This window comes from Mercurialis annua, linkage group LG1-X (assembly GCF_937616625.2).
Source record: "Mercurialis annua linkage group LG1-X, ddMerAnnu1.2, whole genome shotgun sequence".
Taxonomy (NCBI): domain Eukaryota; kingdom Viridiplantae; phylum Streptophyta; class Magnoliopsida; order Malpighiales; family Euphorbiaceae; genus Mercurialis; species Mercurialis annua.
The window spans coordinates 39,668,059-39,695,511 of NC_065570.1; the positions used below are offsets into that span (position 1 = coordinate 39,668,059).

General features: G+C 37.6%; 1 protein-coding gene across 6 annotated transcripts; it reads left to right on the forward strand.

Annotated features, from left to right (window-relative positions):
• LOC126665330 (uncharacterized) lies at positions 1 to 26,501 on the forward strand. 6 transcript variants are annotated; one of them, XR_007637588.2, is made up of 4 exons: positions 1 to 1,061; positions 23,862 to 24,087; positions 24,787 to 24,890; positions 25,999 to 26,501. XR_007637588.2 is itself a non-coding variant. In XM_050358100.2 (2 exons), the coding sequence occupies exon 2, from the start codon at positions 6,907 to 6,909 to the stop codon at positions 7,831 to 7,833; it is 927 nt and encodes a 308-aa protein (XP_050214057.1). In that variant the 5' UTR covers positions 1 to 1,061; positions 5,848 to 6,906; the 3' UTR covers positions 7,834 to 17,798. The 6 variants fall into 6 exon arrangements, 1 of the variants encoding a protein (XP_050214057.1); XR_007637586.2 differs by having other exon boundaries at positions 24,806 to 24,890; XR_007637587.2 differs by having other exon boundaries at positions 23,874 to 24,087; positions 24,806 to 24,890.
• Positions 26,502 to 27,453: the final 952 nt, after the last annotated feature.

A 27,453-nucleotide genomic window follows, 5' to 3' on the forward strand; every position in this document is an offset into this window, starting at 1 on the left:
TTGTGCCTGAATGCGATGACGAAAAAGGAAAGGAAATTCCTACGGAAACTGTCACAAAAATGGGAACTACAATAAGAGAATATATTCCTGATGAGCAGAAGACTTTCACAATTTCGCCATATATTTTGAGAAATTTACCAGATATGAGGATAAAAAATATAGAGACAATTATTCGGAGCATAAATGAAATGTTAAATGGTGGAAAAAGATACTATATTTCAATGATGGATGGATATCTATTCCTAAATTTAGCTAACGAATGACATTCAAGGTATTTACTAGAAGGTTATCTTGAAGGAATCTTTAAAGGAGATATACCCATGACAAAAGCTACAAGACAAATCTTTGAAAGGACAAATAAACAAGAGGAATCTACAACAGGAAAAAGAAAAGAGATAAACCCTTTAGTGGAGCTAGACCCACTCTGAAGAAGCAGAAAAATTATTGAACAAGTTGCAGGCTAAGACCCACTCTGAAGAAGCAGAAAAATTATTGAACAAGTTGTAGCAAGATGTAAGCAATGACGTAATTTTGTAATAATAGAGGAGGGGTTCAACCTCTATAAAAACCCATCAGAACTTAGGAGAAGGACACACGAAAAATTCTGAGTGCTATTCTTACTCTTAGAATCTAACTATTCCTTTCTCTAAAGCTCTTGTATTAAAAGTTTTTCAGCAATAAAATTTATGGGATTCTAAATTTTCTTTTGTTCTTTCTGAGTAATCTTAGTAGTTAACTACATCTTGTTCAAAAAAAGAAGAAGTCTAAATAGGAAAAATGAAGAAGAATGAGTATTTCCTGATTCTTTAATTTCCTTAAAAATCTAAACATGAATAATTTCTTAATGTCTGCTGGAGTAATATTCAGTTGTGTTCCTCCGGAAGCTACTTTGATACCCAGCCTATTCATATGGATTATAAGGGCAGATGATGTTATAGAAGGATGGAGCGACAATTCAGCCTAGAACGTCACCAGTCTAAAGGTGAACTGATAGTAGAAATCGTTACTATCAGGAATAGACATTAACAAAGGAAGCGCGTTGGACCCTCAAGAAATCTAAGGTATTTCAGAAACCTCATCTCTTGTTTAATTTTGGTATTAGATTTTCAATTCTATTTTTAAATAAATATGTATTAATGAAACGATGAAAAGAAAGAATGTTTTATAAAAATGAATTATTTCATTAATTTTGCAAAGAATTATATGATGGAACTGGATCTAGTTGATTTAGAATTTGATAAATTTTTAGGGGATTTAATAAGTTCAACTGAAGATCTAGTTAACGCAAGGGAAGATAGGATTTCGCTTCTAGCTTTATAATACCCCCTCTCCTACTCTCCCTTATTGGTATCAAAGCCTATTTAAGGATATAAAATGACTTATAAAGAAATAATAAATAGCGTTATAATTTTAATGGAAACTGCAAAACAAAAATTAACCATAGAAACAAATTTTGAAAGAGATCAATTAATAGACATAGAAAATGAAATAACACGTATAACAATTAATCCTTTATCAGATGAATCTGTAAGGCCTAAATTAATAATTAACAGAAACATAATATATAATGACCTTAAAAGATTAGAAGGAAAGTTATTAAAAATAAATGAAATAATAAAACAAATTTATATGATATGAGTATAGTAGAAAAATTTGGTCAATATTTAAGTATGTTAGATCTAAGCAGTAACGAAAATATAGATGAATTAATAAGAGAAATGAATGGACAATTAAGAGCACTATATGATAATGAAATAAATTTTGGAACACAACAATAAATGAAACATATAGAATATCTATTCGAATGAGAAAAATTAGAGAAATATTAATACAATTAAAAAATGAATTTAGAGAATAAAAAAAAGAACAAATAAAAGTACCTATAACTTATTGGATGTTAAATAATAAAAATGAGATATATAACAAAGAAAGATTATATGATTTTCTCCCTCTATTTAAATGGGATAAAAGAATGGAAGTAGACAATTTTTTATTATACTTAAACGAACAAATTTATCTAAAGATATAATAGATATAATAATGGTAAAATATTTAAAGAATATAAATACTGAAATTTATTTAGATTTATATTATGAAGATTTAAATAATAAACTTTTGGTATTTAAGTCAAATGAAGACGATTTTTATGAGGATTAACTAACACTTTTAACCAAAAGAAAAATACCAAAAAAGTGCCAAAGTGCCATGTCATCCATAAGAGGCATAAAACAAGATATACACACATATAGAAATAGCCCTATAATTCAAGAACTTCAAATAAGTCTTATCAAGAACCCATATGAAAGAGTTTTCAGATATCAAGAAAGACTAAAAATTATCATCAATCCTTACATATTTTGAAACTTTTCACAATTCAATCGACGGGTACTGTAGTTACTCCACAAATTTCACCGTTCGTATCGATTCCTCCGTCGACACTCCTCACCAGTTTGTGATTCAAGCTTCCCTTTTGAAGATTAATGAGTAACTTGGATAAAATTGATGTTTTGATGAAGAAACTTGAGTTAAGAAGTGATTATGAAGGTTTGATTGGATTCCTAGATTATGCTATGTTTAATAACAACTATAAAAAGAAGAAATGATATAAAATTGGAGAATTTTGGTTTCTACGGTTTTCTTTGGCCACATAAATGCATTTTTATATAGTTAAAGGTCTCAAATAGTCCTTCAACTTTAATTACTAATTTAATTGCCCATAACCATATATACCTAACCAATACACTACAATAAATCAATACACAATATCAGAAAACTTCAATCTCGATATTAATTTTTGAAATTAATTTTTAATATTATTATTCCGTGAAATTAAATACCAAATATTTATTATTCCAGAATTTTTTAATTACTATATCCAAATTTTAAAAGTATTTTCCATAATTGATAACAAGATAAATGGACCGACCTCAATAAGAGGCATGGCAACCCGAGGTTACCAAATAACCAAAGATACTCCGACCGAGAAGGGCACAACCAAAACCCAAACCGATGACTATACAATCCGAAGCAAGACAACCGAAGCAAGACAATTCAGGTAAAAACCTACATAACAGAAATCCACGGTAAAAACATCCTCGTGTAAAACCGATCAGAGCATTCAATTGATCACATCTCGAAAATACCGAACATAACCACTCTGATTACTAGGAGACAGCTTGACAGAAGGTACTCTGACATTCTCTGCAATCTCGGCATTGACAAAGAGAATTACATCAGACCTGTCGGCCCAGATAACGAGAAACAAATGAATAGTATAAAAGACTAAGAAAAAGTAGGTAAAAAGGTTAATACTCTTTCCTCTGTAAACAATCAACTATTTTCACTTCTTATTCTCTCTCTCACTAAAACACTTATTGACTTGGTCGTCAGAGAGGTTTGCCGTAATCCCATTCCGGCAATCTTTCTAACGGTTGTGCTATGCGTACATTTTCGAAGACACCGCCATACCTGAGATACACCCCCTAATCCACAAGTTATCATTTGGCGCCGTCTGTGGGTAAGAAAGTTTCCCCCTTTCTATCTCACCGGCGGGCGACAGAGATGAGTAGAGTAGAAGGAGATGAACCTCTAGCCAAGGAAACAGATATTCATAGTAAGGTAGTAGGGGATGGACTTAATGCACAACCACGAAGGGCTAACGAAGACGGCTCTATCACGACCCAATCTCATGGACCGAGACCGGCACTAGGGAATGGGAGTGGTAGCTCCGAAACCCGTAGCAAGCCTCAAAACGTAAAATAATTTTTTGCAACGTCAAACATCATGCATGACATACTCATACACGTGTCATGCTAAGAACATGCCAGGTATACTTATCATCTTCTGACAATCACAATTATCATAACGCAGCAAGCATAAAACATTCATACTTTAAAACATGAAAGTTATATAAACAGAAAACCGTTTAATACAAACTAATATACAAAACATCTATCTACTGCAGCTCTAAGAGTAAAGTACTGTTTCTTTACATACTTTCAAAAATACAGACTTTTGGAATAGGATCGAAGTCCGTTGCTTCAAAAACGTCTTTCACCTGAGAGAAAAACTGTGAGGGGTCAGTATATGGGAATATACTGAGTGAGTTCATACATTTACTAATAAGTATTCAAGTAAAATATAAAACAATGCAATAGCATTCAAATCACATGCAGCCAAGTACAAGATCCGATTAAAACTCTAATCCTCGAACATATCGATCATATACATATAAACAAATCAAATTGATCCAAATGGTCCAACCCGGGAGTGTTCACACTCTACCACGTCGATCGCGACCAGACTCTTAATTCCAAAGTGTGAGTCCAACTCACTAGATACGAGGCTCAGGTTACACCTTAACCGAGTTCTCGCTCGTATCGAATTCATTATCCAACTTCGAAAATTCATATTCATAATAAAGATTACAGCTGTATCAAATCAAAACTGGTGATCACACAGTCCTATTGTTTCCTAATAGGTAGCACGTTCCATCAGATCAATACTGGTTTCAAACCAATCATATATGTATTTCATGTCAAAACATTGCATTGAAAGCATTCAATTCAAATGTAAAGCAATATAAAATATTTGCTTATGTAAATAATTTAAAAGCAAATTATATAAACTCACAGAAAATGCTTATCCAAAAATACATTGGGGCTCAGAAACGTCAAGCTTCCCGAACTCCTGGTCCAGCTGCTTCTTGCCTCGCCGGATCTAAAACAATTTCAAAACGTTTGACTTACATCTGAATCATATTCTAAGATTGACTCTAGACTCGAGACACGACACGCTACACTCATTAACCGTCGTGCTTCTCACGCGCATATTCCGATAAACGGTTTCTAACTCGTTTACGGTTCGTATCTCTTTTCTAATTCAATTCACGTTCAACCTCATTAGGTTAAAAATTCAATCAAATGATAATAAATCGACTTCAACCTCGATACGCGAATACAAAACGGGGTATCGAAACAAAACAGTTGGGTAAAAGGGTCCAGGTGCACGTTCAGTGCATTGCGGTGCATGTTCGTGCACCTCCTGCTGGTGCACGTTCGTGCACCACATGTTGGTGCACGCTCGTGCACCATTGATAGTGCACGTTCGTGCTCCTCATGTGCACGCTCGTGCACCTCGTGCACGGCCCTCCAAAATCCATTTTTCGGGGCTTTCCGACGTGCTATACGCCTAATTCCGCATCCTAACACATCGAAAACACTAAATCTAAACTTAAAACATCCAAATTCGATTCTAAAACCGTTAAAACGATAAAATAGTTCCGTGGCCTAAAATATTAACTCGATATATCAAGAAATCAATCCATCCAAACAACAAAACATCAAGCTTATCGTGATTCGCCATTGAAATACGTTCGATTCAAGGTTCGGAACGTCGAAAACGGACGAGAAACGAGATCGTGCGATGAAACCGCAATCTATCGTCGAAGAAATGGAAAGAAAGGAAGGAATAGAAAGTGAAGGATTCTAGATCCTTCATCTGATGAAGGAAATGATATATATACTGGATAAATTGCACATTGGTCCTTGAAACTTTTCAAAAATTACAATTTAGTCCAAAACCTATCCGCGTCCTAATTTAAACGATCTCTGATTGACTCGAGAATTTTACCATAAATACTATAAAATATTTTGCGAACATTGGCGAAATAATTTCCATTACGGGATTTATAATTTATTTTATATTAATTTCCGAAGTTATATCTTTAATTCCCGTAAAACCGCTTCATAAAAATTATTTTCATTCCTGATATAATTAAATTAAATTCTTTTTAATTTAATCGGAATTCACGAAACGTGGCACGACTTAATAATTGGGGTATTACAGGCTCGTTTTGCCCGGCCACGACTTCAGGAGGTAGAACACATTTAGGCACCTCATCTGGAGTAACCACTCAGTACCCGTGTTGAATGCCTTTCTTAGGAACCATCCCACCAACTTCATACTACACACCTACGAACCAAACATCCTAATTTTTTTTATCTAAGACCAGGTGTAGCCTCCATCAACCTTACATTCACCCCAGTCAACACATCCACACCTATGACGACACCGATCACAGAAAACCAAAATCCTACCCCAACACAAATACAAGAGTATATCGAGTTCCACGCTCGACAGTTAGCTTTCCTTCAGCAAGTGCAACAAGGCCATACTCGGTCACCAGCTCCCACCACCTCTCGAGGCAATATCACCACCCCTCCATATGTGCCAGCACCACTGCCTCACCCCCCCCCCCAGAATTTTACCAAGGGCAAACAACACCCGCGGAAGCCAACCCCGAGAAAAATCAGAAAGAGCAGCAAAACCAAAGGGACGAGCATATGAACCCAACTGGAAACAGAACTCCTGAAGGACCGAGAAAGACCCCGAAACGAGTAGAAATTGAAGTAAGTGTGGACAGCTCAGGTACAGACTCGGTAAAGAAAAAGAATCTAGAGCAGGAAATCACAGAAAGGGTGAGAACCGAGATGGAAAAATTCAGAAGAAGGGAACCGAAGAGCACAAGTTTCCTTAACATTTGAAACCCGTTGTCGGCCGAGATTCGAGACGAACCCTTCCCTTTGAACTACAATACACCACAGCTAGATTATTACAATGGAACATGAGACCCGATCACCCACTTGAGTTGTTTCCAGGTGGCCATGATGGTGCAAAGCTTATCTGATGCCGTCTGTAAACTGTTTCCAACAACTCTAAAAGGACCGGCAGCAATCTGGTACCAAAGTCTGAAAGAAGGCTCTATCCAGAGTTTCGACGAGCTAGCGATAGCTTTCCGAACTTCGCTATCAAAAACCTGGGGAAAGCTTGCAAAGCTTTATCGGCAGATTCAACGCCGAAGCTGTCGAAGTAGAAAATTTAAATGATTATACCGTGATAGACGCTATGAAGGATAACGCTACAATGATGGCGTTCCAGGACAACCTGATAACAAACCCGGTACAAAATTACTCCCAGCTCATGGATCGAGCCTGGAATTACATCAACTTGGATGAAGAACAACGAAGAAAACCCGCACAAACAACGGCGCAACCCCAGATGGCAAGACCGACCTTCAATCAGACTGCCAGGCAGAACAGGTTCAGGCCAAGAGAACAGCGACAACCCCTACCTCCTCGGATGGAACCACACCGGCCGGTAAAGATAGAAGACCAAGTCTTCATCCCACTCAACACGCCGATATTGCACATCCTAATGTGGATTCAAAAGAACAACGAGCCGGTAAGATACCCACCAAAGTTACAATATGAGGGGGACAGAAAGAAATATTGCCAATTCCATGACGGTCACGGCCACGTCACCGATGAGTGTGGAAGTCTCAAGAAAGAAATAGATCGATTGGTGCAAGTCGGTCGCTTAAAAGACTTCGTGGCACAAAGCAAAAGTTATAACCCAGGAGGGAACACCCGGGGAGAGCATAGCGGGAAGAGAGATGAGGCCCCACCTCCTAAAAGACTAAATGTATCAGGAGTAATTAACACAATAGCAGGGGGAATGGCTGATCCGGAATACAGACGAGGCAGGCGAAAAAGGAAAAAAATGCTGATGAACATATCGATAGCTAAACCCCTACCGGATGTCAGTTTTGGGCCAGCCGATGGCGAAGGAGTAGACTTTCCACACCAGGACCCGCTAATCTCGGGACTAATAGAAAAGTTTTGGGTAATGAGACAGCTAATAGATGAAGGAAGCTCGATAAATCTCATTACGAAGGAAGCATACCTCGGAATTGGATGCTCAATATTAAACCTCAAACCGATCAGAACACCCCTCGTCGGCCTAGGGGAGCACCGGTCCGGGCAGAAGGAGTAGCGGAGTTAACGGTCGAACCGGGAAAGGAGACTGAAACACCAGAAGGAGGTTTAATCGGCATCACCAAGATATTTAAATCACTGTTCATAGTGGTAGATATGCCACTGGCCTACAATGTAATCCTCGGTAGACAATTGCTATTCAATACCGGAGCCGTCACATGCATAAAATACTTATCAATGAAAATTCCTACCGTGGATGGCGTGGTAACTATCAAAGGGAGGCAAGACATAGCCAAGCAATGCTACTTTGTTTCCATGAAAGGCGTATCAGAGACCCTGGCCATTGAAACAATGGAGATACCTAACTCGGATGAGGGCAAACTCGAACCACACGGAAAGCTAGAAAAAGTTAATCTAACTGGAGTAATCACGAGACCGGTCAAAATAGGCGCTGAGTTACCCAAGCAAATAAAACAAGAGATAACTGACATGCTATCCAGGAACGAAGTAGAATTTGTCAACTTCCAAGGCAAAATAGAAGGTGTAGACCGAGCAATCATTTCACATAAGCCGAATGTGGATCCAAAATACAAGCTGGTCAAACAGAAGAAAAGAGCTTTCGCAGTGGATAGACAAATCGCAATTAGAACCGAGGTGGACAAGCTATTGGCAGCTGGTTTCATCAGAATAGTGGACTACCCGGAGTGGTTATCAAACGTCGTGCTCATAAAGAAACCGAACGGAAAGTGGAGACTATGCATAGATTTCACAGATCTAAACCGGGCATGCCCCAAAGATAGCTATCCTCTACCGAACATTGATCTGCTAGTCGACTAAACAAGCGGCTACGAAGTCTACTCGTTCATAGATGCGGCCCAAGGGTAGCACCAGATACCAATGCACAAGGACGATGAAGAGAAAACGAGCTTTGTAACCGACAATGGCACATACTGGGAGTGATTGCTCTGAAACCCGTAGCAAGCCTAAAAACCTTTATAAATATTTTGCATTTCAAAAACATAAAAAGGTTTATAACTTCATCCAAAAGTACTTTAAAACCTTTACTGAAAACACAATTATAGACTGTGATTGTATCTCCAGACTTCATGGCATAATTGTCAATTCACATAACACATTAAGCCTATCTGAATACAATACCAACAATAATTCGCAAATCAAGACCATATATTACATATGATCTGTTTTCAGAAAATACTGTTAAAACCTATCAAGACCCGAAATCTCGAATCGAGACCGGCTCTAGGGAATGGGAGTGGTAGCTCCGAAACCCGTAGCACGCCTAAACCACTCTAAACGTTTCACGATTTAATCAAATAAGCAATCATGCAAAACAATTTCAGAAAAGCTTTTAAAACAATTCATTTATAAACATCTAATCACATTCCGAAAACTATACATAGAAACTAGGGTCTTGCAGTGTGATGCCACATCAAGCATTGCCCCGTTTTGCACATCAAACACAAACGGTTTAAGAACGGATAAAACTATTCAAGTTTATAAAATATTAGAGTATAGATAATAAGTAAAACCATTTGACCATATAAAAACTAGGACTAGACTACTGTAGCGCTATTGATCGAAACCTTCTTTTTACATACTTCAAAAGACAAACTTCTGAAGCAAGGATAGAAGTCTGTCGCGTCAAAAGACTATTTACCTGAAAGTGGTTAAAACAACAGGGTCAGTCAAAACTGAGTGAGTTCATAGTTTACAAGTTAGTATTCTATAAATCAAAACAATGATACAATTCATTCATGTATATGCATCTGAATATAACTTTCGATTGAAACCCTAATCTTCGATTCATTGAGTCTTCTTTGCGATCAAAATGATTAACTTAATCCTGATGGTAGGTTCCGGGATAGTTCAACCGAGTGACTCATTAGATACAGGTCACAGGATAGTTCCACCGAGCTAACCTTGTATCTAAACCCGATAGAGACGTCTTCAAAAACAAATGAAGAAGCAAATAGCTCAAATTTAACTGGTGATCACGTAGTTCCTATTGCCGCCCAATAGGAAAGCATGTTTCATCGGATCTATACTGGTTTCAAGATACCGATGCATGTATTTCATTCAAAGCATTTTTGATAATAAATCATGCTATGCAATTCATATATAAAAAATTTGCATTTAGAAAGAAATGCATTATCAATACATCAAATGTAAATACATATAAACTCACTGTTTGCTATTCCAAAAACTTTAATCACACGACACCCTCAAGCTCCTTGTCCGGTAGCTGGTTGCCTCGCCGAATCTAGGAAACAAACAGACATAACTCGAGTAAGAATTCAACTCTAAGGACATTCTAGACTCGAGATATACATATACACGTAACTCGTCTAGTTCTAATCGCGTCTAATCTCAATTCGTTCCATCTAACTCTATGCGGCTTTAGGTTTACAACTTATACCTTAAACCTAAGCGTCTAAATTTCATGTTTTCAGAGTCCGTTAACTTCAAACAACTCAAAACACCAAGCATTGAACTTCGGAACATAAAAACGAGTCACAAATGACCGAAAAATGGCTCGAAATTGGTTCTGGCACGACGTGAGAACCTTCCTCATGTCGTGAGGGCTACCTCACATCGTGAGGACTCTCCTCACGTCGTGACGAACCATCCTCACGTCGTGAGGGCACACTCTCACATCGTGAGAGTTGCTCTCACATCGTGAGAGATGTTCTCACTTCGTGAGAAACATGAAAACAGCCCCGGCTCCGATTTCAACGTGCTAACGACACTTCCGCACCTACCCATCATCAAAACGACACTCCAAACCATCACAAACATAGGAAAAACGCTTAAAACTAATCAAATACGTAACTTCGATATGGTTTCGTAGAAACTCTGACTATTCTATCAAAAAAACCCATCAAATTAAACCAAACAAACCTTAAAATGATTAGGCACCTTTATAGTCCTTCGATTTATGATCGTTTTGCAGCGAAAACCGTCAAATTCAGACGAGAAATGGTAAACCTAGGTGATGGCGAATTTGATCGTGAAAATGGTGAGAAACGAAGTCTATATCTTCATTTTTAAATGAAGCAGCTCAAACTCGTACTTTAACTCAATTTCTTAATTAACATCCGCGTCCAATCTTAAAACAGTCTCAGAATTACACAAAATTTTACCGATAAATTCTTAAAAAAACAATTCGGACAACGGCGTAAAAATTATTAGCTCGGGACCTATCTTTTATTTTATAATAATTTTCTTAGATTTTCCTTAGTCCCGCTAATACCCACTCTATCGAATAATAATTACTAATAAAAATTATTATTCTACGATCAATATTATAAACTTATTCTGACTATAATTGTTAACTCTATTTCCATTTCCGACCTACTTGACCTAAATTTCATGATTCAAGACACGTGGCACAATTTAATGCCTTACCAATTTATCGATTATTACATTCACCCCTCCTAAATTCGTCCTCGAATTTAAATTTTAGCCACGTACCGGGGATAAACAGATGCGGATATTTTTGTCGCATATCTTCCTCCGTTTCCCACATACAGTCATCAACAAAATGGTTTCTTCAAAGAACTTTCACCATTGGAAAATCTTTGGTCCGAAGCTTCCGTATTTGCATATCGATAACCTCCACTGGTTCTTCTTCGTATAATAACTCTTCGTTCACTTCCACTGTTTGCAGTTGAATCACACGCGAGGGATCTGACACATATTTCTGAAGCATGAAGATATGAAACACAGGATGAACCTGTGACATATCTGGTGGCAAATCCAGCTTGTAAGCGACCTTTCTGATACGTTCCATAATCTGGTATGGACCCACATACCTTGGAGATAACTTTCCTTTCTTTCCAAAACGAACTACACCTTTCATAGGTGATACCTTGAGAAAAACATAATATATCTTTTCTCTTTGGGTCTGCATAACTTTTCTGTCGGCTGAAGGCGATGTTTAAACGTTGTCTAATCCGGGGTATGTTCTCTGAGGTACTCTGAACAATCTCTGCTCCCGTCAATTTTCTTTCTCCGACCTCATCCGAATAGATAGGGGATCTACACTTGCATCCATATAGGGCCTCATAAGGAGTCATCTCAATGCTCGAGTGATAACTATTGTTATATGAGAACTCCACCAACGGTAAGTATGTATCCCAACTTCCTCCAAAATCCAAAACACACAAATGAAGCATATCTTCTAGAGTTTGAATTGTCCTTTCAGACTGACCATCTGTCTGAGGATGAAAAGCAGTGATGAAGTCTAACTGCGTTCCCAATGCTTCTTGCGAAATTTTCTAGAAATGAGAGGTACAAACTGAACCTCTATCAGATAAAATTGATAAAGTAACTCCATGTAAACTGACAATCATGTCAATATACACCTATGCCAATTTCGCTGCTGAATATGATAGAATAAAGTGTGCTGACTTTGTCAGACGATCCATAATCACCCATATAGAATCAAAACCTTTTTGTGTCCTTGTTAATCCAACTAAAATATCCATGGTGATCCTTTCCCATTTCCACTCTTGAATAGGTAAGGGTTGTAGAAATCCATATGGTCATTGGTGTTCCAACTTGACTTGTTGACAAGTCGGGCACTTGGCTACGAATTTCGCGATGTCCTTCTTCATTCCATTCCACCAATACATCTCCTTGATGTCACTATACATCTTAGTTTATCCAGGATGTATATTGTACATCAATCCATGGGTCTCCCCAAAATCTTCTTTCTCAAATCATCCAGATTTGGCACATACAATCTGGTTCCATGCCTCAAAGTTCCGTTGACAACGCTGGAATCTTGATTCTTTCCTTGTTGAACTTCATCTATCAGTCGTTTCAGTTGGGGATCCTCCGCTTGTCATTCCTTAAATCGATCAATCAACATTGGTCGAATACTCAACTGAGCTAACAAACTTCCAAGGTTTGAAACTTCAAACTTAACCCTTGGCTATACAACTTATGAATCTCTTTAGCTAATGGTCTTTGCCACGTTATAGTAATGTGCGCAAGACTGCCTACAGACTTTCTGCTCAAAGCATCCGCCAACATATTGGCCTTACCGGGATGGTACTGAATCGTATAATCGTAATCCTTTAGCAACTCTAACCATATTCTCTGCCAAAGGTTTTACTCAGGTTGATCAAAGATATACTTCAAACTCTTATGATCCGTGAATATCTCACATGTTGCTCCATATAAGTAATGCCTCCAAATCTTCAAAGCAAAAATTACTGCTGCTAACTCTAAATCGTGAGTCGAATAGTTCACTTCATTCTTCTTTAGCTGTCGAGAAGCATAGGCTATCACTTGACCATGCTGCATTAAAACGCATCCTAATCCAACTCTTGAAGCATCACAATACACTGTGAATCCTTCTGTTCCTTCGGGTAATGCTAATACTGGTGCTGTCGTTAGGCACTCCTTCAGTTTTAGAAAACTGACTTCGCACTTATCCGTCCAATCAAACTTAGCATTCTTTTGAGTTAACTTTGTCAATGGTGCAGAAATCCTCAAAAAGTCATGCACGAACCGTCTTTAGTATCATGCTAAACCCAGGAAACTACGGATCTCCGTAACTTAACTAGGTCTCTCCTACTCGGACACAACTTCAATCTTCTTTGGGTCGACCATAATTCCATTTTTAGACACCACATGTCCCAAAAATGCCACTTCCTTTAGCCGAAATTCGCACTTGGAAAACTTGGCGTAGAGCTGATGCTCTGTCAATACTTGGAGTACTAATCGCAAATGATGCGCGTGCTCTTCCTCCGAACGCGAGTATATCAGAATATCATCGATGAAAACAATCACAAATTGATCTAAAAACGGCTTAAACACTCGATTCATCAAGTCCATGAAAGTCGCTGGTGCATTGGTCAATCCAAATGACATCACCAGAAACTCGTAGTGTCCATAATGAGTCCTAAAAGCAGTTTTTGAAATATCATCATTTCAAAACTTCAATTGATGATAACCTGACTTAACTCAATCTTGGAAAAATACTTTGCTCCATGCAACTGATCAAACAAAACATCAATTATTGGTAGGGGATACTTATTCTTGATCGTAACCTTGTTCAACTGACGATAATCTATGCACAACCATTGCGATCCATCTTTCTTCTTAACAAATAACACTGGTGCACCCCACGGGGGTTCACTAGGTCTTATAAATCCACGATCCAGAAACGTTTCTAGGTGGTCTTTAAGTTCCTTTAGTTTTGCTGGCGCCATTCGATATGAGGGTATAGATATTGGTTTTGCATCAGGAGCCAACTCGATACAAAACTCAATCTCTCGATCTGGTGGTAATTCAGGCAATTATTCTAGAAAAATATCTGGATACTCAGACACCACTGGTACATCCTGCACCGCTCCAATTTTCTTTTGCACATCCTTTACAATGGCCAAAAATCCTTGACATCCCATTCTTAGCATCTGACACGCTTTGATGGCCGAAATGATATTAATTCGCAGGCGATTCCAACTTGTCACCCTGAATTGAAATAGGTTCAGCTCTAGGCGGACTAAACGTGACTATCTTCTTACGGCACTCCACACTGGCATAGTGCTGGGCTAGCCAATCCATTCATAGTATAACGTTGAAAGCTAACACTTCTAACAAAATCAAGTCAGCAATAAACTCTCGCCCTTGAACACTCACAAGACAAGAAGGATAAACTATGCTATCTCTTATACTCTCGCCTACTGGGGTAGCTACTGAAAAAGGACGTTCTAAATAAGCATATTGCCTTCGCAACTTAACCGCAAAACTAGGCGAAATAAATGAATGAGTAGCACTTTGATGAAATAGAACTAATGCATCTTGAGAAGTGATAAGAAATGTACCTTGCACAACAGCATTGGAAGCCTGAGCTTCTTGAGAATTCAATGCAAAAACTCTGGCCTGACTCCCACCAGCCTGTGAAGTCTGACCAGTACCACGACCTCCACCATTTCTTCCTCCTCGATTTCCATAACATCGGCCTCTCTGGCCAGTAAAAGTACTCCCCATCTGACCATAACCCGATGCTTCCTGATATGCAGTTCTCTGCTGATTGTAGGAGGGTTGAGCAATCGTGGTCATTGAACTTTAGGATATCTGCCTCGGACAATCTCTAGCAAAGTGACCTTGTTGGCCACAATTGAAACATTCTCCCGAGGTAATATGGCGTACTCCATAATGCCTCTTGTTTCAAGTCTAACAAAGGGGTGGTCCAAATCCTACACCACCAGTTGTCCTAGCACCAACTCTTGCTCCGGAAGTTCTACCTCGATTACCATATCTGTCTTTCTTACGTTCTCGATTACGCTGGGGTCTAGGGAAATTTCCAGCATAAGACTGCACTGGGGCACTGTCTACCATATGCACACTTTCACTCCTAATCGGCACTTGACCGGAAGGATTTGGGAGTCTTCCACACTGAATCAAAGTAGTATCGATCTGGCGAGCAGTATCGATCAACTGAACCAAATCCATGTTCACATCTGACATCAGACTCACAAACTCGCGTCCTAAGCCCTTCACAAACCTCGTGTTCACTCTAACAGGGTCCACCATCAAGGCCGGTACAAATATGCTCAATCTTGTGAAATTTGTAACATATCTTGACTAATCTATCTCCTTTGTTCAAATTCAGCAATCGATCACTATTCAACTCCATCACTAAATACGGAAGATAGAACTCTCTATACAGATTGACAAACTCAGCATAGGTCATCTGACCCTTAATCAGCTGAATCATATGTTGAAACCAATCCTTTGCTGGTCCTTTTAATGACATCTCTATCAAAATGATAGACTGCCTCTCATCAACTTGGAGGCGTCTAGCGTTACGCTCCACTTCTTCCAGAAAATCCAATGCATCTACAGTACCGTCGAACTCAGTTGGCTTAAGGCGCATGTAAGCCAAAACGATATCTCTATCCGCATTCCCGACTAAACGCTGCTGCTGTTGTAGAAATTACTCACGTTGCATATTCTGGTTCTCCACTTGAGCTGTTGCCAGAGTCGCAATTCTAGTTAGAAATTGGTCCATATTGAATCCTGCGGGATTCGCTAGTTGAGGCATTCCTGGTGCCTGTACTGGTTCTTGCACATTGGTAGCTTGGCCTCTGCCTATGCCTCGGCCTCTTCCACGGCCTCTACCTCTTCCAGATGCTCCTACCGGTTGCTGATGTCCTCCCTGAACAGAATACTCATTTTGAGCCTCTTCGGCTACTCCTTGTGCCACTCCTGGTGCCACAGCGGCACGCGCTCTAGTTTGTCTCTATTCAGCCATCCTGACCAAACCAAACAACACATCGATCAATAACCATACCGAAAATACATGCTTACTCCTAAGCGCAAACTAATCATATACTCGAACGCATCTATTCGCATCCTAACGATCACACGCAAATAACGAACTCACATCCTATAAAGGAGAGTTGAAAGTTTAAAAACAAATGAGGACATATCAATGACATGACTGAAATCTTATAGCTGCAGTAGTTCTTAGTTCAACTTAGTGAACTCGAAAATCCTAGGATCACATAACGTATACCGCATACAAGCTATGGCCTTGGAAACAAAACCATTACTTGGATAACAACTTTATCACTACCCGAAATCGCTAATCGAGACCGACACTAAAGAATGGGAGTGTTAGCTCCGAACCCTGTAGCAAGCCTAAAACAACTCTAAAATTTTCGCGATTTAATCAAATAAGCATTCATGCAAAACGTTTTCAAAAATGCTTTTAAAACGATTCGATTATAAACATCTAATCATATTTTGAAAACTATACATAGAAACTAGAGTCTTACAATGCAATGCCACATCAAGCATTTCCCCGTTTCGCATATCAAAAGAAAACGGTTTAACCGCTGATAAAACTATTCAAGTTTACAAAATATTAGAGTATATATAATATATAAAAATGTTTGACCATATAACAACTAGGACTAGACTATTGCAGCGTTATCGATCGAAACCTTCTTTTACATACTTCAAAACACAGACTTTTGAGACAAGGATAGAAGTCCGTCGCATTAAAAGACTATTTACCTGAAAGTGATTAAAACAACGGGGTCAATCAAAACTGAGTGAGTTCATAGTTTACAAGTCAGTATTCAATAAAACAAAACAATGCTACAATTCATTCATTGATATGCATCCGAATATGTCACGACCCATTTTCATGAATCGTGACCGGCGCTAGGGCATGGGTAATGTAGTACCAACACCCGTAGCTAGCCTTTCTTATATCATACAATTCAATTAAACCTGCAGAAAACCAATGCTCGGGGGCAACCGAGACTTCAGCCTAATTCTAACATGCTTATCCATTCTGAGTCTAAAATAGCCATAACATAAACCAATGTAAATAATGTAACATACCAAAGCAATATAACTAGTCGGACAAATCCGACAAACAACTGTAATAATAATAAAGACGTCTAGTTACTATTGCGGTCTAAGGATAAAATAGTTTTACAGTTTATCAAAATAATAAACCTCCGAGAAAAGTAAAGAACGGAGATCAGCGGACTCTCTCAAATCATAACCCTGGGAAAAATTGGGAAAATAACGGGGTCAGATATACTGAGATGAGTTTATACCACTATTTATATTTATCAAGTGGAAAACCTTTAAAACTGTTTAAAACATTTAATAACGATATTACGATTAATAGTTGGAACCCTAATCCACAATTCTAAATAATAAACATAATCCAATAGGCCTAGTCCCGAGAGCTGAGCTAGACCGAGTTACCACTGACCACACTTTTACCATATCCAGATTCCCGAGAGCTGTGATACATCGAGTTACTCTATTTGGTCCCGAGAGCTATGCTCACACCGAGTTACCACATTTCCATAAATACCTTACCCATATCATTACCGGTGCGCACGAAGTCCTAATGATGCCCATTAGGTAGCATGTTCCAACTAATAACCATAATATAAAAACAGTTCGAAATATATGTACAGTATATATATTTAATATTTAAAATAACAATTTACTTAATAAAGCGGTAAATAGTAAGTACAAACTCACTGCTTGCTAATCCACGTGATAACTGGCAAGCAACTAATCCTGGTTCGCCTCTGAAGCACGAACAGTAGTCGGGTCTAGACAGTATAAAATAATTATTAAAAACAGATCCCAACTCTATAGAGTTCTAGATACCACATAGGACTAGCACAAGTAACACGTCGGAATAAAACAATCCAGAACAACACAAAAATACCCAATAGGTAGAAACGCCCAATTAATACAAGTCTATTGAGTTCTCGCTTTAAAATCCGATTTACAAATATTATTTAAAAATCTATAAATAATAATTAATTTCCAAATAGTGGGTTAACCGAGTTATCAATAACTACCAAGCCAACCTCACTTGTCGGATGACCCAAGTCTAACCCGACTCAAAATGTTTATCAAATATAAACCCGAGTTTATATTTATAAAATAATTCGATAAAATAATAATCCATTTTAAAAGCAGAACTTAATAACTTCAATTTCAAGTAACCCAAGTTACAACCAAAACCTAACCATTTTAAGTTTATAAAACTTTAGAGACTAAACTGTACTTTAGCCAATTTAGAGACTAAACTGTATTTTAGCGAAATTGATACTCGAAATCAAATTAATTACTTCTGTTTATAATTAAAACAAAATATAAAGTTATTAACCAAAAACTTACTTAAATAAGTTTTAAAAACATCCAAAGGCTAAATTGTAATTAGCCAATTTCATGCCAAATTGATATTCGAAATTAAATATAGTTCTTATAATTCAAAATGAAATATAATGTTATAACCAATAACTTAATAAGTTAAAAAATATGTTCAAGGGATAAGTTGTAATTTAGCCAATTTAGATATTCGAAATTAAATATAATTACCCGAGTAATTATAACTTAAGTTGTAAAATACTTATTGCTCACAAATCACGTATTTATTAATCAAGGTGAGATTCGAAAATCAATTAAAGCAAAACCATAGAATGAATTAACTTGAGGAATTTAATTGAGTTAAGCAAAACAAGTTGGTGGTAATATTGGTTATTAAACCATCTTCTACATTCAACATAGCAATTCCCACCAAGATTAAACCAAACTTCCAGAAAACAGAGATTCAAAACCGATCATAGTAACCAAGCAAGGTGTAACCTTAAACCATACAAGAATCATGCCATTATTGCCAAGATTAAACTTCTAATTTACCACATAACCTAACTTAAACAACAAATAGAAAAGTTTAAAGAGGGATCCACGGCAAACATCCCAAGAACACCGGCGAGCTCGCAACGACACAACAACGGATTACATTCAAACCCAAAAGACTCATGTTAACATACAAACGACATCGAATATAACCAATGATAGCAACAATACGAACAATAGAAGATGGCAGTGATATGAAGTCCATAAACAGTAAAAACAATTCAAAACGGTAAACCGTACGGCGATTGAAACGAGGTCGATTACGTACCGTTTAGTGTAAACGAGATAGGAAATCGAAGGTACGAGAGTCTAGAATCTATAGGAGGAAACGGAATCAATTTCGATCTACAAACGAATACGAACGAATCAATTTACGGAGGTGCCGTTTATAAGCCAAAGTAGAAAATATATGAATAATGAAGAATGAACTCACCGATGGATTTCAGCAAGGTTTATGACGATGATTGCACCGGAATTTCAAAAAATTTGAAGAGTAAGGTGGCTGCTAGGGTCTTAGGGATTGAAAGGAATAAATTTTACGTTTAGAAGATAGATACTTAAAGGAGGAAAATCAGTTGGGATAGGGAGGAAAACACGCGAGCCAAAACGGCTCTAAAGCATTTAACAAGTCTCAAGCGAGACTCAGCAAAATGCTGAGGTCTCGTTCGAGACCGCTTGGTCTCAAACGAGACCACGCCAAACTTCATAAGGTCTCGTACGAGACACAACTCATAATCATGTCTCTTTTGAGACCTGATTCAAAAGGGGTGGTTCAACCCTTCTGGTTGAACCACAAACCGAACCAAAATACCCTTACCACACAAAAAAAAAACGACCAGAAAACTATCGGAAATTTATCGGAAAATAAATTAACATTTTACGGGATATTACATTCTCCCCAACTAATTAAAAATTCGTCCTCGAATTTAACACGATAAGCAATTAACAACAGTAAAACACGTAACACAAATAAAACTCATAAAAATCACATAAAATCAAAATATCATACCTCACGGAAAAAGAAAAGGATAGCGATTCCTCATATCAGATTCGGTCTCCCAGGTGCACTCCTCTACATAATGATTGCACCAGAGAAATTTGACCATCAGAATCTCCTTGTTCCGCAACTTACGTACTTGCGTATCAACAACCTCAACTGGTTGTTCCTCATACGATAACTCTTGGTCAATCTCAACGCTCTGAGGCACAATCACGTGCGAAGGATCAGAAATGCACTTTCTCAACATAGAAATATGAAACACATGATGCACTAAAGACATGTCTGGCGGCAGAACCAGACGATAAGCCACAGCTCCAATCCTCTCTGCAATCTCGTAAGGATCAACGTGCCTCGGTGCCAACTTTCCTTTGACACTAAAACGAACCACGCCTTTCATAGGCGAAACCCGAAGAGATACGAAATCACAAACATGAAACTCAATGTCTTTCTCTTCGGATCAGCATAACTCTTATGCCGACTAAAAGCAGTCTCTAACCTCCGTTTGATCAACGGTACCTTCTCTGAGGTAATCTGAATAATCTCTGCTCCCGAGAGTTTACGCTCTCCAACCTCCTCCCAACAGATAGGAGATCTACACTTGCGCCCGTACAAAGCCTCATACGGCACCATCTCAATACTCGCTTGGTAGATGTTGTTGTAAGAGAACTCAATCAACGGCAAATGAGCATCCCAGCTACCCTGAAAATCGAGAACACACATCCTGAGCATATCCTCAAACGTCTGAATAGTCCTCTCAGACCGACCGTAAGTCTGAGGATGAAAAGATGTACTGAAATCCAGTCGTGAACCCAAAGATTCCTGCAACGCTTTCCAAAACCTCGAAGTAAACACAGAACCTCTGTCTGACACAATAGAAACCGGTACACCGTGCAAACTGACAATCCTGTTGATGTACAGCTGAGCCAACCTTGAAGCAGGATACGAAACCTTAATCGGAAGGAAATGAGCTGACTTGGTCATACGATCAACTATCACCCAGATGGAATCGTACCCGTGACGAGTACGTGGTATACCAACCACAAAATCCATAGCAATCCGCTCCCACTTCCACTCTGGAATAGGTAGTGGCTGCAAATAGCCAAAAGGCCTCTGATGTTCCAGCTTCAACTGCTGGCAAGTCAGACACTTAGAAATATACTCAGCGACATCCTTCTTCATCCCGCTCCACCAGTAGGTACCTTTAAGATCATGGTACATCTTAGTAGAACCCGGATGAACACTATAAGCAGACTTGTGCGCTTCTTCTAGAATCTGGTTCCTCAAACCATCTGAATCCGGAACACACAATCTCGAACCATGTCTCAGAACACCATCCACAAAAGTAAACTCAGAATTACCGTCCTGCTGAACCTCCTCAATAATCCGTTTCAATTGTGGATCCTCAGCTTGTAAAGCTTTGATCTGATCAATCAAAACAGGCTGCACTTGCAACTGTGCCAAAAAACTACCGGCCTGAGAAACCTGAAAACCATAGCCTGAAGCTATCAAACTGTGCCACTCTCTAACCATAGGTCTACGCCCAACCACAGTGATATGGGCCAAACTGCCCGAAGACTTGCGACTCAACGGATCGGCTACCACATTAGCTTTAGCAGGATGGTACTGAATAGTACAGTCGTAGTCTTTCAGCAACTCTAGCCACCTCCTATGTCTCAAGTTCAACTCTCTCTGATCAAAGATATACTTCAGACTCTTGTGATCAATGAAAATCTCACAAGTAGCACCACACAAGTAATGCCTCCAAATTTTCAGCGCAAAAACCACCACTGCCAACTCTAAATCATGAGTAGGGTAATTCACATCATGCTTCTTCAAATGACGGGAAGCATAGGCAATCACCTGTTTATGTTGCATCAGAACGCAACCCAAACCAATACGAGACGCATCACAATACACTGTGAAACCGTCAATGCCAGAAGGCAATGCCAAACCGGAGCTGTAGTCAAAATCTCCTTGAGCTTCTCAAAGCTCGCCTCGCACTTGTCAGTCCACTCAAAATTCACACCCTTATGTGTTAGTTTAGTCAATGGTGCAGATATTCTGGAGAAATCTTGCACGAACCGACAATAGTAGCCAGCTAAACCCAAAAACCTCCTGATCTCGGTAATTGACCTCGGCCTCTGCCAATCCATAACCGCCTCAATCTTCTTTGGATCAACCTTGATCCCATCCTTCGACACCACGTGTCCTAAAAAGGTAACCTGATCCAACCAGAACTCACATTTTGAGAACTTAGCATACAACTGATGCTCACGCAACGTCTGTAGTATAGTCCTCAAATTATAAGCATGCTCCTCCTCACTCCGAGAATAGATCAAAATATCATCAATGAACACAATAACAAATTGATCCAAAAACGGCTTAAACACTATGTTCATCATATCCATAAACGATGCTGGTGCGTTAGTCATATCTCACAATTACACGAAACTTACCGATAAATTCATAAAAATATTTTACAGACGACGTCACAAAAATTATTAGCTCGGGACCTATCTTTTATTTTATATTAATTTTCTTAGATTTTCCTTAGTCCTGCTAATACCCACTCTAACGAATAATAATTACCACTAAAAATTATTATTCTACGATCAATCTTCTAAACTTATTCCGACTATAATTGTTAACTTATCCATTTCCGACCTACTTGACCTAAATTTCATGATTCAGGACATGTGGCACGATTTAATACCTTAAAAATATATGGGTTATTACAAAACCTTTCTCTTGTTTAACGAAAACACATTTTTGAAAAGTGGGTCGTAAGACCTTGATTGTATTTCAAGAAACCAGAGCACAAACATCACTCTCTTATGATGTACCTGCTTTGTTTCCAATACAATTCTAAAATACTTTTAGCATAAAAACAATGTACCTCTTTAAAAAACTATTACAAGCATTTTAGAAAAATACGCAGCTTTGAAATCATATATCATATACAGTAGTTCAAATCAGAATTTATCAAAATAAGATTGTAATAACCTGAAGTTTTGAGGTATTACGTGAAGTGCTACGAGGCATAATCATAAATATTAAGAACGAGAATCAAATTAAGATTGGATAATAAGGACTTAGACTGAAGCGGGACTATTGGAATTATCGTAAAATGATAATTTTAATTGAAAATCTTTATGCGATCAATTGGATTTAATCGGAACTTAAGGGAATAAAATAAAACAAGTTGGAAAGCCCGAGCTAATAATTTTCACGTCAAGATCCGTGAATTATTTTTTAATAATTATGGAAAATGTTTCATAACTTTCGGACATTGTTTAGTTAAGCATGTAATTTAATAGAGAAGTTGAGTTAAAATGCAAATTAGCCACTTTAAGAATTAAAGTGGACTTTTAACCACAGACTTCCGGAGGAAGTTGTGTTTTACTCTATTTTCTCAAGACAAGAAATAATACCGATAAAGTGGTTATTGATGGTCATTAAAATGAAATATTGGATGAAAAGTGCAAGCTATCTCAAAATGGAAATTTGAGCGTTTTTGGCCATAACTGCAAAAATAAATTGTTGAAAAATGATATTATAAGATATGATGCTAATATTATTTATTTGGGAAATAAATAATACGGAATTTATCGAGAATCGAATGATTAGGGAATTAGTGGACTAAATCGGACGAAAGAAAAGTTAGAAAGGGAAGGTTAAGGAGGTGGAAACTTCAAGGACCTAATTGAACTTTTAACTCACTTCTTATCATCATTTATGAATGGATATTCATTCATTTCAAGGATAATTTACAGCAAGAAGAAGATGAAACCCGTAACTCTTTTTCTCCCAAATCCTCCCAACTTCAAATCTTCATAACTTTTTCATTTCTGAACGCAATTTAGCAATTTTTGCAGCCACAGAACGAGGAAACGATTATCTACAGATCGATGGCTTCAATTTGAGGTAATAAATTAAATTATGGTTAGAATTTCAGAGGTTATGTTTCGGCTTTGTTAGGTTTAATGGTGATTGTTGTGTTTGTTTGTTGTATCATGATTCTGAGCTTGGATTAAGAGGATTCATGAAGGTTTTTGATGGCTAAGGTTCGGCCAAGAAGACATCATTAAGGTAAGGGTTTATATTCTGAAATTTATGAGTTGTTGTTGATAAAAATTTGATGAGAGTTGGGTAGGGTTTTGTGATGATTGGTTGTGTTGGTGATTGAATTATAGAAACTTGGTTTTGATTGAATTGTTGTTTGATGATGGTGAGTTTGAGGGTTGTGACTTGTGTGTTGTTGACCCTGGGCTCCGGGTAGGTTCTGTCCAGCCCCTCCCATTCCCCGGATTGGCTTTTGTTTAGTAGTTTTAATAGACGCTAGTACGGAAACTAGTTGGACGTTTTTGTAGAATCTGTTCCCGCAAAACATCCATGTTGTGTGAACCATAGCTAGATTTTTATTACTCCGAATCAAGTTCCATTTGTTGATACAGAAACTTTACGATGTTAACTATAATTGTCTAAGTTTAAGATTTTTCTGAATCGGACTCTAAGATGGTCATCTGTGGCAGAACATTTTTGTGTGCAGTCTGAACTGTTGTTCTGGACAGCTCGAGATATTAACTTCCGAGCTTGTTTTCGAAACCTTCGGATGCGTTTCATGGTACGAGACCTGAACAAAAGTTGTAGGCGACGTTATAAACTTTAAAAATGTCGATTTCGTTTAGGAGTCAGACTATTTTAGAAAAGTGTTTTTAATGACCCAAGTAGGTTGATTGAACCAGGTTTAGATGCGTAATCGTAATTAGATTTGTTATTAATTCGTAGCATTATCGAATATGCGTAGACTCGACGAAGCGACTATAGAAAAGGCTCAAGGTGAACGGATCGAGATGTCTTCGTGTTTATTTGAAGAATTTGGATAGCAAGTGGTGAGTACACTTTATTACTTGTAGATATTCATAAAGCCAGGTATTTTCATATACTAAAGGCTATATGAATAACATACTTTATGTTTGGATCGTATGTTGTTTGGTATGTTTGAAAAGTATTATATTACGTATGTTTTGAAAATAAGTATTTAATGTAACATGTTGTTTTAAGAATAACATAAACATATAATAAATAAGTCAAGTAGTGATAGTACAGGGAAGGGAGAGTAAACATAATACGTATTTGAATATCGCCCAATATGCACCTTAAGAGATTTAGTACATGATAATATGTGCTACTAAACGAATCAAATGCTTTATATGAGTATGTTTTATGGATGTGTGATCTTATTTGTTATATGCTTGTCATGGTCCAATTAAGGATCAATATAAATAGAAATAAAATATAGAAACGCTAAACAAAAATAACGAATAGGTTGTACTATTGTACACTTGATAATAAGTTCTGAGATACGAGGTAATTCGGTAAAATTATCCCGGGACCTGTATCTCACTAGCATTCAATAAAATTCCTCGGGACTCATATGATAATAAAAGTCAAATATAAAGTATCGAGAACCAATTATGCAAACAATAATCATGACGAGAGAAATATAACGCATCGGTTGGCTTTGCTATCGATATCAGGTGATCGTAATACATCGGTTGGCTTTGCTATCGATGTCAGGTGATCGTAATACATCGGTTGGCTTTGCTATCGATGTCAGGTATACGTGTACATCGGTTGGCGTTGCTATCGATGTCAGGCGAATAAAGTTAAAGAAATATAACTAGAAATGAAAGATATCGAACATGAATAAAGAATGAAATATACTGAATTTGCATAAGTGACAAAGGATATTAAGTACGAATATGAAATACTTATATGATCGTTTTGAAGGTATACGGTATGTGAGTTTAAATGAAGTAAGAGTTTTGGTATGATTTATATTGAGTATGCTCTATCTTTATCTTAAGTATGATTTGAAAACACTTTATTTTACATAAAGCGGATTTAAAATGTTTTTACCCTTTATGTAATATTAACTTGTAATATTGTGCACTCACTCAGTTTTATACTGACCTCGTTGTTTCTCCCATTATTCAGGATAATATGATATGATTTCGAGAGTCAAGCTTCCGAAGTTCTAATTCTCGGAAGTGATTTGTACAAGAAAAGAAAAGAAGGTTTTCATTCTAGCAGTCCGCAGTAGTCTAGAATTTGTTAACTATACTCTTGTATAAGGTGTTTAACTCTGATATTATTGGTAAATGGGGTCACATGTATTTTAATATATGAAATATGTTTTGATTTGTGAAAAATTTACACAGGTTTTTAGGCTTGCTACGGGATTTAGAGCTACCACTCCCATTCCCTAGCGCTAGTCGCGGCTCATAAATTTGGGTCGTGACAAAGATGAACTACTGTAAAGAGAAAGATAGACTTCCCGATACCCAACTATTTGCAGCTCTAGAGGTATGGTTGACATTCACATCCGGAATCATTATGGAAGTCTGACCTCGTAACTTGATAACTTGAAAGGGTACACATTGGAGAGTCATAAATATAAATATTCCGAGTGAGTCTACACTTTTACAGTTGAATATTAAAATCGCTTATATAAGAAATCAATTATGTATAAAAGTATTACCAATTAATCGATCCATATGAAATCCTATAAGGCAAACTATTATATGGTCCTCGACTCACACAACTTAGAATCTAAACCATAAATTGAATCACTGCCATCTAATTTTGGGTATCTAAACCATAACCATGAAACTGCCATCACAGCGTTACCTGTGACCGTAACCGTGCTACTGCCGTCTCATAATTACCCATTAAGTTAGGAAGGTTAGCACTTCCAACGCCTAATGACTTAACACCTCGACACACTAACCTTTATACTAGACATAGGCTTGTATCTAGAATAGTACTGATGATCATAGAGTCCTATTGTCAACCAATAGGAAGATTTTTTTCAATGGATCTTTCTTGGTTTTGTTATACTAGTGCCATTTGTTATTTAAAACAGTTTAAATATAAATATTCAAACGTAAAAACCTCACAAAAGTGATATCCCTCTAAAGCGTATGCTCCTGATAGCCCACTAGTCAAACACCCTAGTGCCTTGACTTGGAAGATCGACTACTCGTTGTATCTAGTTAGAATTCAAACGTCATAGCAATGTCATACATCTAGTTCCTAACTTTAGTCCTATCATATAAACAATAGACTTAAATATGAATCTTGTTATAGACTACTCTATAAATAAAACATGTAAACCAATCTCGACATTGAACTTCTCGTTTAATTTATTCTACAATTCTCGGTATAAACTTATAATCACTTTAACATTAATCGTCTTGATTAATGTATGGCTTTATTAAAACATTACATCGTTTTAATCTTTTAAACGTCCAAGTTTCGGAGTCCTATAGGACTAATGTCGAACGCGTGGTTCAAAATAGGCAAAAATGCCTTACGCCCTCTTCAGCGTCGCTGTGCGTCCGCATAGAAGGCCTTTCCATTCTGTGTGTCCGCACAGCCCTTCGGTTTAGT